This window comes from Hypanus sabinus, chromosome 4 (assembly GCF_030144855.1).
Source record: "Hypanus sabinus isolate sHypSab1 chromosome 4, sHypSab1.hap1, whole genome shotgun sequence".
In the NCBI taxonomy this organism is placed as follows: domain Eukaryota; kingdom Metazoa; phylum Chordata; class Chondrichthyes; order Myliobatiformes; family Dasyatidae; genus Hypanus; species Hypanus sabinus.
This window is the reverse complement of record NC_082709.1, coordinates 161,175,424-161,189,720: the sequence shown is the minus strand read 5'-3', so window position 1 is coordinate 161,189,720 and position 14,297 is coordinate 161,175,424. Positions and strand designations below refer to the sequence as shown.

Sequence of the window (14,297 nt, the reverse complement as noted above, 5' to 3'; positions counted from 1 at the left end):
GGAATTTCTTTACTCAGAGAGTGGTAGATGTGTGGAATGAGCTTCCAGTAGAAGTGGTAGAGGCAGGTTCAGTATTGTCATTTAAAGCAAAATTGGATAGGTATATGGACAGGAAAGGAATGGAGGGTTATGGGCTGAGTGCGGGTCAGTGGGACTAAGTGAGAGTAAGCGTTGGGCATGGACTAGAAGGGCCGAGATGATCTGTTTCCATGCTGTAATTGTTATATGGTTATATGCTTAAGACTTTTGCACAGTCCTGCATTAACAAAAAATTACACTGATAAAGCCTGCCTAACACAGAGAGCAATCTCCCAAGGTATTTCATAGAGATAATTAATTCTCGGTGAAAGAACAGACAGTAAAAGCTTGATTAAAGGGAAAACTTGAAGGAAGTTCTAAGAGGGGGAGAAAGAAATAGAAGGATTCAAGGAAGGCAGCAAGGAAAAGCCTGGTATCTATAGGCCCATTGGCCTAGCAGCAGAGTAAGGAAAATATTGGAAAAAGTTTTGAGGGTGAGGATTAACGATCACTTGAAAAGACAAGGGGTTAATCAGAAACAGCCAAGGGCAAGGGCTTTGTCAAGGGCACATCCTGCATGACAAATTTGACTGGATTCTTTGAAGAGGTAACAAAGCATATTGAGGAGAACAGGGCAGTAGGTGTTATTTACATGAACTACAGTACAGCCTTTGACAAGTAGCACATGGAAGCCTGGTTCAAAAAGGTTAGGGCCCAAGGAATCCAGGGCAAGTTGGCAAACTGGATCCAAAACTGCCTCGGTAGAATGAGACACAGGTTGACAGTGGAGAATTGTTTCTTGCGTTTAGATTCCAGAGGCTAGTAGTCTCCCACAAGGATGGGTGCTGGGACCTTCCTATTTGCAACATATGTTACAAATAGCACACAGGGCTAATCAATTCAATATACATATACTGTAATTGATTTATTATTTTTTTTCTTCTTCTCTTTATTATGTATTGCTTTGAACTGCTGCTGCTAAGTTAACAAATTTCATGGCACATGCCGGTGATAATAAACCTGATTTTGATGTGAATGACTTGGATGAAGATATGAACATGGAATACAGAAATCTGCAGCATCTCACAGGCCCTTCGGCCCACAACGTTATGCTGACCATGTAGCCTACTCTAGAGACTGCTTAGAATTTCCCTACCGCATAGCCCTCTAGTTTTCCAAGCTCCATGTCCCTAAGAGTCTCTTAAAAGACCCTATCTTATCTGCCTCCACCACCTTCACCGGCAGTGCATTTCGTGCACCCACCACTCTGTGTAAAACACTTAATCTTTGCTCTGTGCCTACTTCCAAACACCATAAAACTATGCCCCCTCGTGTTTGCCATTTCAGCCCTGGGAAAGAGCCTCTGACTATCCACATGATCAAAGCCTCCCATCATCTTGTACACCTCTATCAGGTCATCTCTCATCCTCCATCGCTCCAAAGTGAAAAGGCAATATGGAAGGATTTTTTTTTTTTAATTGATTTATTTCCTGAGATACAGTGCAGAATAGGCCTTTGCTGCCTTTTCAGCTCAGCAATTTAATCCAGACTCTGTGACCGTCTCACCCCCATGACAACTTACAATGCCTCATTCATCAATCATTCGGCACCCTTTTGGACTGGGAGGAAACCAGAGCACCCGGAGGAAACCCACACGGTCACGGGGAGAACGTACAAACTCCTTACAGACAGTAGCGAGAATTGAACCTGGGTCACTGGTACTGTGAAGTGTTGGGCTGAGGTTAGGAAGGCATATTGACCTTCATTAGATGGGGCACGGAATACAGGGTTAGGGTTAGGGTTATTATGCTCTAACCGTATAAAACGTTACTTGAACCTCAGCTGGAGTAATGCATACAGTTCTGGTCACCAAGCTCCAGGAAGGATGTGACGGCACTGGAGAGGGTCCACTGGAGATTTACCAGTACATTGCCTGGGATTCTTCTGAGGAGATTGAGGAAACTAGATCTGCTCTTGCTGGAACAGGGGAGGTTAACAGGAGAAAAGACTGGAGTATATTCAAAAATACCAGAGATATAAATAGGGTGGACTGTGCCCATTTCATTAATAAATAAAACTAGTGGACATAGGTTTAGGGTGAAGGGGAGGAAAATCAGAGGGGATATTAGGGAGATCTTCTTCACCCCAAGAGTAGTGTGTACCTGAACACTTCGGCTGAGAGAGCGGCTGAAGATGGGTTGTCCTGATGAACACTGAAATCCTCAGCCATCGAGGGCTATAGACCAAGTGCTAGGCAATGGGGTGAATACAGAAGCGTGCCCGGTGGTCAGTATGAATGAGTTGGGCTGAATGGCCCGTTTCCATGCTGTTTGATGAGATTGAAACTCCGGAAGGAACGCCAGAATTAGGGAGTGTATGTGTGCAGACATAATGGGTGTAAGAGAGTTGGTGTTCACTGAAGGGCGGTAATACAAGGCCATACAGCGATGAAGGTTCTAATGGCAAGTTTCAGATAACTGGTATCACAACTGCCGCCGCACCCATGTGTTATAGAGAATGGGACAGGTGTATGTGGAGAAAAGAAAAGATTAGCTTCATTTATCACATCTGCATTGAAATGTTGAACCATACAGTGAATACGTTGTTTGCGTCAAATCAAATCTGCGAGGATTGTGCTGGGGCAGTGAGTGCTGCCACACTTTTGATGCCAACGTAGCATGCCCATGACTTACTAACCCTGACCACACAGTCCATCTCCAGAATGTGGGAGGAAACTGGAGCACTCAGAGAAAACCCACACGGTCATGGGGAGAACATACAAGCTCTTTCAAACTTGTTTGAACCCTGACCTGTGATAGCTGGTGCTGTAAAGCAATTGCTAAACACTATGCTATTATCTATTCTGGAGGTACTGTAAAAGTTTTTGAATTGCAAGGCCTTCAGCTTTGGGGAGCTTTGCTTAGATCAAATAAGCTTTGGCTTGGTTGCTAACTCAGAATCATAAGATCGCACAGAACCAAGATATCTCTAAGGCCCACCTCGCCCATGCCAACTATAATGGCTTTTCATGTTGATCCCGTTTGACTGAATTAGGCTCATGTTCTTCTTCATCTTTCCTATTCTAGTAGCAGTTCAAATGCCTCTACCGCCTCCACTGGTGGCTCACTCTAGATGAACAACCACCATCCGTGTGAAGAGCTTTCCCCTCGAACCTTTGTTAATTTCACCCTGCTCACATTATATCTGTGACCTCTTGTTCTAGTCTACTCTGTTCAGTCCCATTGATGCCCCTCATAACTTTTCACCTCAGCCCCCTACGTTCCAATGAGAATAATAAAATCTGTCCAACTCCTTTTAGCTAGAACTTCAATTCCAGGTAACATGCTGGTGAAATCTCTTCTGCACTCTCCCTATTACTTCCACACCCTTCCTGTTGTGTAGCAGGAATATATACAATACTCCAAGTGTGATCTCACTCATATCCCTTGGCTCCCCACATAGATTACCCCTCTGACCTCTACAAACCTCTTGCTCCTAATGTACTTAGAATAGGTCATTATTCATAGTCACCTTCAACACATAATGGTGTAGAATGAGAGGGGAGGGCCTGGTGCTTGGGGTGAAGACAATGGCTCAATCTCCCCATGACCATGAACTAGGAGCGAGTTTAAATGCTGATGTCACGGCGCTACAGAAACAGCAAAAAGTCATTGAAGGGTACGCAGTGCCACCTGGCCCCACGCCACAGCAACACACACACACACACAGTAACTCAGCAGGTCAGGCAGAAACTATGGAAGGAAATAGCCCGTTGGTGTTTTGAGCTGAGGCCCTTCACCAGGACCGGAAAGGAACGGTGAAGAAGCCAGAATAGGAACGTGGAAGGGAGGGGAAGGAGTACAAGCTGGCAGGCAATAGGTGAGGGGGATGAAGTAAGAAGATGAGAGATGATAGGTTGGGGGGGGGGGAGGGCTGAAGAAGAAGCAATCTGATTGGAAAGGAGTGCAGACCATGGGAGAACAAGCACCAGAGAGAGGAGTTGGGCAGGTGGGAGGGGAGACAGAATGGGGAATGGAAAAAGAGAGAAGGGGGAGAGGGGGCCAAGTAGCTTTGAAAAGTTAGCCCAAAATAGATTCTGGAAGTAGATGTGACTCAAATAGTGTATGGAGAGACCTTGGCAGCTATCAAGCATATTGCACTTGATATTGCATAAGATGTCATTGCACTTCTGCAATTTTTATCTGGTACTCTTGGACAGAAGAGGAGGGGGTGGCTTCATGGATTGCAAGCCCAGCGAAAATCGCAGTTCCGTTTAAGCAAGGACACACAAAAGACATTACTTTATTTCGCAACTTCTCCTCCCTACCGTTATTTCACCCATTTTCTATAATCCATGGGTACCCCAGAACCACTTTATTTCTCCTCTCCAACCCTATTTCATTCATTTTCTAATACTACGCCAGTAATAATTTATCTTCCTTCTCTACCCGTCTCATTCATTCTCTATAATCCATGGGTACCCCAGTAATATTTCTCCTCTCCACCCCTTACCTCACTCATTCTCTAAAAACGATAGGGTGCACCAGCAACTGTGATACCAGCCACCTAAAATCTCCCTGTAACTATCACCAGAACGACGTAAAAGACGGATTGACACCACCATGACAAACTCAACAAGCCGAAGTACAGCAAGAATGTGCACTCGAATTACGACTAATTCCGCCCATAAAAAAACTTTAAACTATAATTAACCAATTTAAGGTACTGTTCGAAATCAGATCGGTTTGTATTTGCATAGTTTAACCCAAATGATTGCAAGGTTACCCTTATTTAAAAATTAACGAATCTGATTGACGTGAAAGTGCGCAGCGCCTAAAAACGCCATTCTGTGCAGAATAACTTCCAATTTATGGGCAGAACAAAATAAAAGCAATGGTCAGCGTCAAGAGTTAAAGTTTCCGAATAACTTACTTGTCATCGCTCCTGGCATGTTGTCAGACATGAAGTAAGTTCTGTAAATGCACAAAAGAGAGAACCCCTATCTTCCCTCCTTCTGCCCCCAGCGTCTGTCACGCCCCGGAAGAGGGCGACGCGCTGCGGCCGCTCGGGATTTGTAGTCGCTCCGCCAGAAGGACTACAAGTACCGCCAGCCACTGCGAGTAGATCTGCAGCTAATTGGACCACGTGAACCGCTATGTATTTAAAATCCAATAGATGTGATTCGTTGCCGTTTAGAACAGAGCTTACTTCCAGCAACACTAACAACTTACTCTTAGTAACTATGGTAGAATGAGCCGAAGGACCCTGTAGGTGGTTTCTCAGTGAAACCTTTGGGGATGCGGGGAGGGAGGATACCCCTGTAAACCCTTTGGAGGGTGTGGGGGTCCCACTGAACTTATTGTAGTTCGTTGTGTCCCTGTGAACTATCTGGATGTGTAGGGGTTCCGGTGTGAACCCGCTGGCGAGCGTGAACATGGTTACTGAAGGAAATACTCTAGATTCAAATTGTGAAATAAAGTGGATTAGTATTCACGTTAAAGGCCTAAAACCGGTGTATGTCAGAGCATTCTATCGCCCTCCATCATCTAATGTTGATTATTTAAAGGAACTGGATTTGTCTCTTTCAAAAATCCCTCAATCAGCATCTATTTGGCTTTTTGGAGATTTTAATCTGCCTAATGTGGATTGGAACAGCAGTATTGTCCGCCAAGGGAGCAGTCATGTAGCAGTCAGTAAACTAATGCTTGATATTGTAGCTGATTTTAATTTGACACAGATTGTTAGACATCCTACTAGATGTTTACAAGGGAAAACTTGAATGAAGTCCCCACTTTAGACCAAAGCAATATCCCAGACTTGCCAGATCTCATTATAACTGTAACAGGGGTTAAGAAGCTTCTTGAGGAAATACAGACTAAGTACACACCAGGACCTGATCAAACACCAGCCATGATTCTGAAGAATTGTGCTTCTAGTCTAGCTCCCATTTTGCAAAAGATATTCCAGAAGTCTGTTGATACTGGGACATTACCAGACGATTGGTTGAAAGTGAATGTTGTTCAAATTTATAAGAAGGGTGAACGCACAATATCCGGGAAATTACAGACCAGTTTCACTCACTTCCATCCATATAACAATTACAGCATGGAAACAGGCCATCTTGGCCCTTCTAGTCCATGCCGAACGCTTACTCTCACCTAGTCTCACTGACCCGCACTCAGCCCATATCCCTCCATTCCTTTCCCGTCCATATACCTATCCAATTTTACTTTAAATGACAATACCGAACCTGCCTCTACCACTTCTGTTGGAAGCTCATTCCACACAGCTACCACTCTCTGAGTAAAGAAATTCCCCCTCGTGTTACCCTTAAACTTTTGCCCCCTAACTCTCAACTCATGTCCTCTTGTTTGAATCTCCTCTTCTCTCAATGGAAAAAGCCTATCCATGTCAACTCGATCTATCCCCCTCATAATCTTAAATACCTCTATCAAGTCCCCCCTCAACCTTCTATGCTCCAAAGAATAAAGAACTAACTTGTTCAACCTTTCCCTGTAACTTAGGTGCTGAAACCCAGGTAACATTCTAGTAAATCTTCTCTGTACTCTCTCTATTTTGTTGACATCTTTCCTATAATTCGGTGACCAGAACTGTACACAATACTCCAAATTCGGCCTTACCAATGCCTTATACAATTTTAACATTACATCCCAACTATACTCAATGCTCTGATTTATAAAGTTCAGGATACCAAAAGCTTTCTTCACCACCCTATCCACATGAGATTCCACCTTCAGGGAACTATGCACCATTATTCCAAGATCACTCTGTTCTACCGCATTCTTCAATGCCCTACCATTTACCATGTATGTATGTCCTATTTTGATTAGTCCTACCAAAATGTAGCACCTCACACTTATCAACATTAAACTCCATCTGCCATCGTTCATCCCACTCTTCTAACCGGCCTAAATCTCTCTGCAAGCTTTGAAAACCTACTTCATTATCCACAACACCACCTACCTTAGTATCATTTGCATACTTACTAATCCAATTTACCACCCCATCATCCAGATCATTAATGTATATGACAAACAACATTGGACCCAGTACAGATCCCTGAGGCACACCGCTAGTCACCGGCCTCCAACCTGACAAACAGTTATCCACCACTACTCTCTAGCATCTCCCATCTAGCCACTGTTGAATCCATTTTACTATTTCGATATTAATACCTAACGATTGAACCTTCCTAACTAACTTTCCATGTGGAACCTTGTCAAAAGCCTTACTGAAGTCCATTGTAAAATTCTTGAGCATATTATTCACCATCACATTATGGACCATCCAGATAGACACTATGAGACACAATGTGGGGGAATGTGGTTAAACATGTTCCTTACCAAAAGGCAGCAACGTGTGCTTCTCAAGGGGGCAGAATCCCCTGAATCTCCAGCAACATCCAGAGTGCCCCAGGGGACCGTGTTGGGACCCTTACTTTTTCTCATATACATCAATGACTTGCCAAATATAGTCAAATCCAAGGTCAGACTCTTTGCAGATGACTTTATATTCTACCGTGAGATAAAAAATGACCAAGATACTCAGCTGCTGCAAAACGATGTTGATCCATTATGTCAATGGGAGTCTCAATGGCAAATGTCCTTCAACTCATCTAAATGTTATGCTATGCACGACAGTCACAAAGTTAAACCAATCAACACGACGTATAACATGAAAGGAAAGATTCTTGAACCAGTCACCCACCACCCATATCTTGGTGTTGAAATTAGCAAGGATCTTAATTGGGCATGCCACATCAATCAGCTTACAGCCAAAGCAAACAAAATGCTGGGTATACCCCCTGCGAAGAAACCTTCATTCATGTAGTAAATCTGTCAAGGTCACGGCATACAATACACTCGTCCATCCAAAGCTTGAGTATTGCGCGGTCAAATTGGATCCCCATCAAGCTAACAATAAGAAGTTCATCAAAAAATCCAACGCCATGCTGCTGGCTTTGTGTTAAATGATTACAGCAGGAAATCCAGTGTCACCAACGTGCTCTCTAACCTTCAATGGGAACCACCTGAAAACCGACGTACTAAACTACGGTTAATCTCCATTTTCAAAGAAGTTCACAATATCACTCCATCAAACATCCAAATTCATCACAGGATCAGTTCAACTCAACAGCAAACTGGACCTCACATACTGGAAACCCCTTCATTCAACAAGATTTGCTACCAGTACTCCCTCTACCCAAGATCAACAAGAGAGTGGAATCTTCTTCCGCCAGACCTGGGCAGTGTTTCTGACATTAATATTTTTAAAGATAGACTCAATCAAATCAATTTAGGGGATCTAGTCAAAAAAGCTCACTTTACAATCTAACTCTCATGCCATTCACACCGACTGTGCGTTATACCAGCGGTCCGGCAGTGCTTGTGCTGTACCAAGCAGAAGCAGAAGAAAGAGTCCGGTGAACTGTTTGGAAGGTCTGGAAATCCCTGTGAACCCTATATAAGAGGTCCTTGTGGATCTTCTGGACGATGTGAAGGACCTAGTAAATCTTCTGTAGTATGAGTGTGGGAGAGGGCTTGTGAAATATTTGGACCTTCGGACGGTGTGAGGGTCCCTGTGAACTCTTCTCAGTGTGTGGGTGTGGTTCCTTGGCGGACTCACATGAAAATGCAAATTGACTGGAAGGTGAAAACCATGCACAATCAGAACTCCTATGAAGAAGGAAGAGGACAGAAGAAGTAAACATGGTGAGAAGAAATAGGAATGGACATATGAGCTCAGGATGTGGGAATGAAAACAGATGATCTCTGAACTGAAGGATTGCCCAATCCCAGCGATGGAGAGAATTGGTGGAGTGCTAATGTGGGCAGTGGGTTGGGTTGCTTTGTGAAAGAAGAAATAAAAGCAGAATTTAGGGAAGTACAAATCTTTGTGGTTCGTTGAACAGGAATACACCAAAGTATCTAATTGTTGATTAAGGTTTGGTTTTAAATGACTCAGCATAAAATACTTTAAGCAAAATCTCCGAAGTATAAGGGCTGATGACTGCACCGTAAAGAAATCTACATTTGATGCATGAGCTTGCTATTATGTGATAGTTTTTAAACAATTCAATCTAATTTTCCATCACAGAAAGAAAATCAAAGGATTGCCTGAGGCACATCTTCAAAAAATGCAGGATTAGTGGGGATTAGAAAAATAGAAATGAAAATGCTCTAACAATTTTTTATTCATTATTTTGCCAAAAAAGACCCTAAGACATAGGAGCAAATTAGGCCATTCAGCCCATCAAGTCTGCTCTGCCATTGTTATGGCTGACCCCAGCTCCCACTCAATCCCATAAACCTGCCTTCTTACCACATCCTTTGATGCCCTGACTGATTAGGAAACTATCAACTTCTGCAGTCTGTGGCAGAGCATTCCACAGATTCACTGCTCTCTGACTAAAAACATTCCTTCTGCCTTTTTCTAAAAGGTCATCCCTGTTTTGAGGCTGTGCCCTCTAGTTCTGGATACCTCCACCAGAGGAAACATCCTCTCCACATCCACCCTATCTGGTCTTTTCAACATTCGGTAGGTTTCAATCAGATCTCCCTACATTCTTCTAAATTCCAGTAAGTACAGGCCCAAAGCTGCCAAACACTTCTCACATGTTAACCCCTTCAGCCCCAGAATCATCCTCATGAACCTCCTTTGGACTCTCACCAATGACAGCACATCTTCTCTGAGATATGGTGTCCAATACTGTTGACAATACACCAACTGTGGCCTCAGCTTTATATCCTTGTTTTTATATTCTATTCCCCTTGAAATAAGTGCCAACATTGCATTTGCCTTCTTTACCTCATACGAGGGGTGATTGATAAGTTTGTGGTCTAAGGTCGAAGGAGATTAGTTACACAGCTCTCGTTACATGCACATGCAGTTCAACTCTTTGAGTGAAAATGCAGAAAGTTTGAAGTTAATAACTCATCTCCTTCTACCTTAGGCCACGAACATATCAATCACCCCAAGCTGTGGACCACTTCTGAAGGTCCCAGGTGCCGACTTCTACAAAGAAGGGATCCGTATGCTCCACGACCGCTGGACTAAGTGTGTACATGTAGGAAAAATAAATGTGTTAGATTTTCTAAAATTGACTCCTTCTACCTTAAGGCCACGAGCTTAACAATCACCACTCATACTCAACCTATAAATTAACCTTCTGGGAGTCTTCCACGACGACTCCTAAGTCCCTGTGCAACTCTGATATTTGAACCTTCTCCACATTTAGATAACAGACCACACTATTGTTCCTTTTACCAAAATGCATTATCATACATTTCCCAACACTGTATTCCATCTGCCACTTTTTTGCCCATTCTTCCAACTTGTCTCTGTCTGCTGTAATTGCATTGCTTCCTCAGCACTACCTACCCCTCCACCCTTCTTTGTATCATCCATAAACTTTGCCACAAAGCCATCAATTCCATTATCCAAATCACTGACAAACAATGTGGAGTAGTGGTCCCAATGCTGACCCCCAAGGAACACCACTGGTCACTGGCAGTCAACCAGAAAAAGCCCCTTTTATTCCCACTCGCTGCCTCCTGCCTATCAGCTATTCCTCTAACCATGCCAGGATCTTTCCTGTAATGCCACAGGATTTTATCTTGTTAAGCAGCCTCATGTGAGGCACCTTATCAAATGCCTCTGGAAATCCAAGTAACTGACAGCCACTGCCTCTCCCTTGTCCATCCTATTTGCTACTTCCTCTAGGACCTGTAACAGAGCTTCTGACTGGTGAAGAACAGCATACTGTTTTAAAGCATCTGATTTATCTGTTCGGCAACGTATATTGAAATAGATGAATTAAAGCAATGGCTCTATCTGCCCTTTTCTTTAAACATGACTGTCCTGTTTACATGGCTTCCACTCTTTGGCTGCTGCACATACTCCTGTTTTCTCACTGTCTTCACTCTCTTGAGTCCCAGCCCCTGCCATTCCAAGTTAAGCTCTCCTTGGTGGCAAACCAAAATCTCCCCATGAGTATATTGGACCTTCTCTGGTTCAAGTTCAACCCGCCCCTCTTTTACAGGTTTTCACTACCTCAGAAGAGAGCCCAATAATTCAAGAACTTGAATCCATGCCCCCTGCACCAGCTCTTCAACTACACATTCATCTGGCCTACCTTTCTGCCCCTGGGCTTAGTAGCACCTGGCATTGGGAGTAATCAGAAGATCACTACCCTGGAGCTCCTGCATTTTAATTTCTTACCTAATTCTGCAGGAATTTATCCTTTGTTCTGCTTCTCTTGTTTGTACCAACGATGACCTCTAGCTGTCCACACTCTCCTTCTAGAATTTTCTGCAGTTGCTCAGGGACATCCTTGATCCAAGCACCAAGAGGCAAAATGCCGTCTTGTCATGTCGTCTGTGGACACAGAATCTTCTGTCTGTCCCCCTCACTGTCCAGTCTCCTATCACTGTCACCCTGTCTTTCGCTCTGAGCCCCAGGGTCAGTCACAGTGCCAGAGGCCTGACTACTGCTGCCATCCCCTCCCCCAGCAATATCCAAAGAAGTGTTGAGTTTTGCCTATGAGTGAGTTTCCACCTATAGAAGTTTATAGATGCAGTGGAAAAGTTGCAGAGAAAGTGATACTATAAAACCAAGAGAATACATTTCTCAGAAATAGACAACCATTGTTGTGTTTACAATTGATTTCAATGTTCAGAAAAATAGAAAATGAAGTAGGAGATTTCACTTCCAGGTCAATGGAATTTAAAAGCTGTGATGGGACTGCAGACCAGTACTCTGAATCGCCTTGATATGTAAAATGTGTAGGTATAGTTGGTTATAAGGTGCTGCTCACAAGAAGTTGGATAGAGGGATTTTAGAGGAAATTAGAAAAGCAGCAGAAGTTCAATTGCAATATTTAAGAGAGGTTTCAATTGGTATATAGATGGGAGAGGCATGGAGGGCTATAGATCAGGTGCGGATTGACTAGGCATCATTGATTAGATGGGCTGAAGGGCCTGTTTCTGTGCTCCATGACTCTAGGTCCTGCTGAATTCCTCCGGCAGATTGTTGTTTTTCGAGATTCCGGTATCTGCAGCCTCTTGCGTAGCATTTTCTCCCTGTCAGATTTTTAGCAAATTCTTTTTAAAGTTACAGTTACTTGCAGCTCTATCTCGGACCAGCACATTTTCATCCAGAAATCTTTCCCTCGTAAATTAAAAAAGATGCGTCACAGGCTATTCCGCCAATAATCTTTTTGTAATCAGTCTGTCATCTCACTCCTAGTCTGACCTTATTTATGATTAAGGGCTCTGGTCCTTTAATCAGCGGCAAGGAATGCAATGAGAATCAAATCACACGTCAATCAGTTGAAACCCCACCCTCCACCGGAGCACGTCACCAGAAAGGAAGCTGACGTAATGGGTGGTTACACTCAGGTCCGCTTAAATTTGCGACCTGCAGCGCACAAAAGGTTCAGTTCACACAGTCGGTGTTGGCGAGAGAGTGGGAGGTTGTTCTCAGCTCGTTGTGCACCGCAAAAAGCAATTCTGACGAGATGTCTGGACGTGGAAAAGGAGGCAAAGGCCTAGGAAAAGGAGGAGCAAAGCGCCACCGTAAAGTCTTGCGGGATAATATCCAGGGAATTACCAAGCCAGCTATTCGCCGACTGGCTCGCCGTGGAGGAGTAAAGAGAATCTCCGGTCTGATCTACGAGGAGACCCGAGGCGTCCTCAAAGTGTTCCTGGAGAACGTGATCCGCGACGCCGTCACCTACACCGAGCATGCCAAGCGGAAAACAGTCACTGCCATGGATGTGGTGTACGCGCTGAAGAGGCAGGGCCGTACTCTCTACGGCTTCGGCGGTTAGAGGGCACTCCCAATCGAGGCGGACTTTGCTATTTTATTTTCATTTATCCAAGTAGAGTTCGGCTTCCTTTGCGCTGCGAGTCCGTCTTCGAGTGTTCCTGTCTTTGTCTGGTGCAGCGGGCCAATAGGATTCAGTCGCTCAGCCACCCCTCATTTGCATACCGGCTTCCATAAAACCTCCTGCGTCGCGGTCGCCTCTTTGTGTCTGCGCTCGGCGGAGCCGCCGTGCCGCCGGAAACACCCCGCAAGGGGCCGAAGCTATCCGCCGCCTCCTGGCACTGCTGGGTGAGCTCGGCGGGCCAGGCATCGCTTCACACACAGTTTCGGGACTTGACTGGCTGAGATCTCGCCGCGGTTTGGACTTTCCATCATGGAGCGTGGTTATCTTGCTTTCATCGAAACATGTTTCCGGAGAGGCGGCAGGACCTTTCCTGGCTCGGTCTGGGTTCCTGCATCACCCACCGCAGACTGGTCTGAAGTGACTGCCTTCGCTATCATTTATGTTGAATTCATGCTGCTTCGTTTCCTGAGAGAGGGAAAGCATTTTTGTTTGTGTGATGGTCGCGGGTATTTTCTGATATGTAGCTTATGAAAGTAAACTAGGGCTAGCTTTTAACGATCATTTATCTTGTCTGGGTTTTGGGGGCTTTATTTTTTTATTGTTGCATTAAAGCTTGTGTTTTCGTGTTTCTTGGTCTTGAAGTGTGTTGCTTTCATAGTTATTACCAGGCTATATCACATAATTTCTTCGGGGAGACCGCCATTGATGGAATGTAATTGAAACCGAAACTAAATGTCTTTAATTTTATCAATGTTGAAAGCACTCAACTGACTATCTGAGGATTTCTACAGGTGGATCAGTTGAGTTTTTCCAAATTTGCTAATTATTGAGGGGAAGGTGATGATTGAGATTGGCTCATAAACGCTTTTCTAATGGGTGATGGGTTTTCACTAAAACCTCAGTGACACTTGCCTACTGAAGTTTCCAGGGTTAATATCTCAACCTCTGAAGGTATTATCAATGGTGTTAAGGAATCTTTTGTTTGTGGAAATCCATGCTTAAAGTTAATTCGAAGGATTAGTGCAGGGATATTAAGAATGGTTTTAGTGATACCTACTTTCTCCTGTCAGTTATGGGCTGAGGCACTTGATGTACAATTAATGAAACAGTTTGGTGCAGTACAGTCCAACGGTGTGCTGACCTTTAATCTACTTAAGATCAATTTAACCCTTGTTCTTCCCCCCACATAGTTTTCAGTTTTCCCTGTGCCTAACTGTCCCTCCCACTGTCAAGAGTGTTATGGAATATTCTGCACTTGGATGAGTGCAGTTCCAACAATTCTCAATCCCAGTCACACCAACAGCTATCCAAACTTCCTTTTCACCTCCACTAGTGTTTACCATCTACAAAATGCACCACAGTTACTCAC

At 44.1% G+C, this 14,297-nt stretch overlaps 2 protein-coding genes across 2 annotated transcripts in view; one reads left to right on the top strand and one right to left on the bottom strand.

Moving 5' to 3' along the window:
* The window catches only part of nit2 (nitrilase family, member 2), a 36,461-nt gene extending 31,352 nt beyond the window's left edge, over positions 1 to 5,109 (bottom strand). Inside the window, exon 1 of the mRNA XM_059968635.1 lies at positions 4,951 to 5,109. Within this exon, the coding sequence (XP_059824618.1) occupies positions 4,951 to 4,981 (31 nt within the window). The 5' untranslated portion in view covers positions 4,982 to 5,109. The remainder of the gene's footprint in view (positions 1 to 4,950) is intronic.
* A 7,342-nt stretch (positions 5,110 to 12,451) lies between these two features.
* On the top strand, positions 12,452 to 13,556 carry LOC132393420 (histone H4). Its single transcript, XM_059968634.1, has one exon. The coding sequence runs from the start codon at positions 12,557 to 12,559 to the stop codon at positions 12,866 to 12,868; it is 312 nt and encodes a 103-aa protein (XP_059824617.1). The 5' UTR covers positions 12,452 to 12,556; the 3' UTR covers positions 12,869 to 13,556.
* The last annotated feature ends 741 nt before the right edge of the window (positions 13,557 to 14,297 follow it).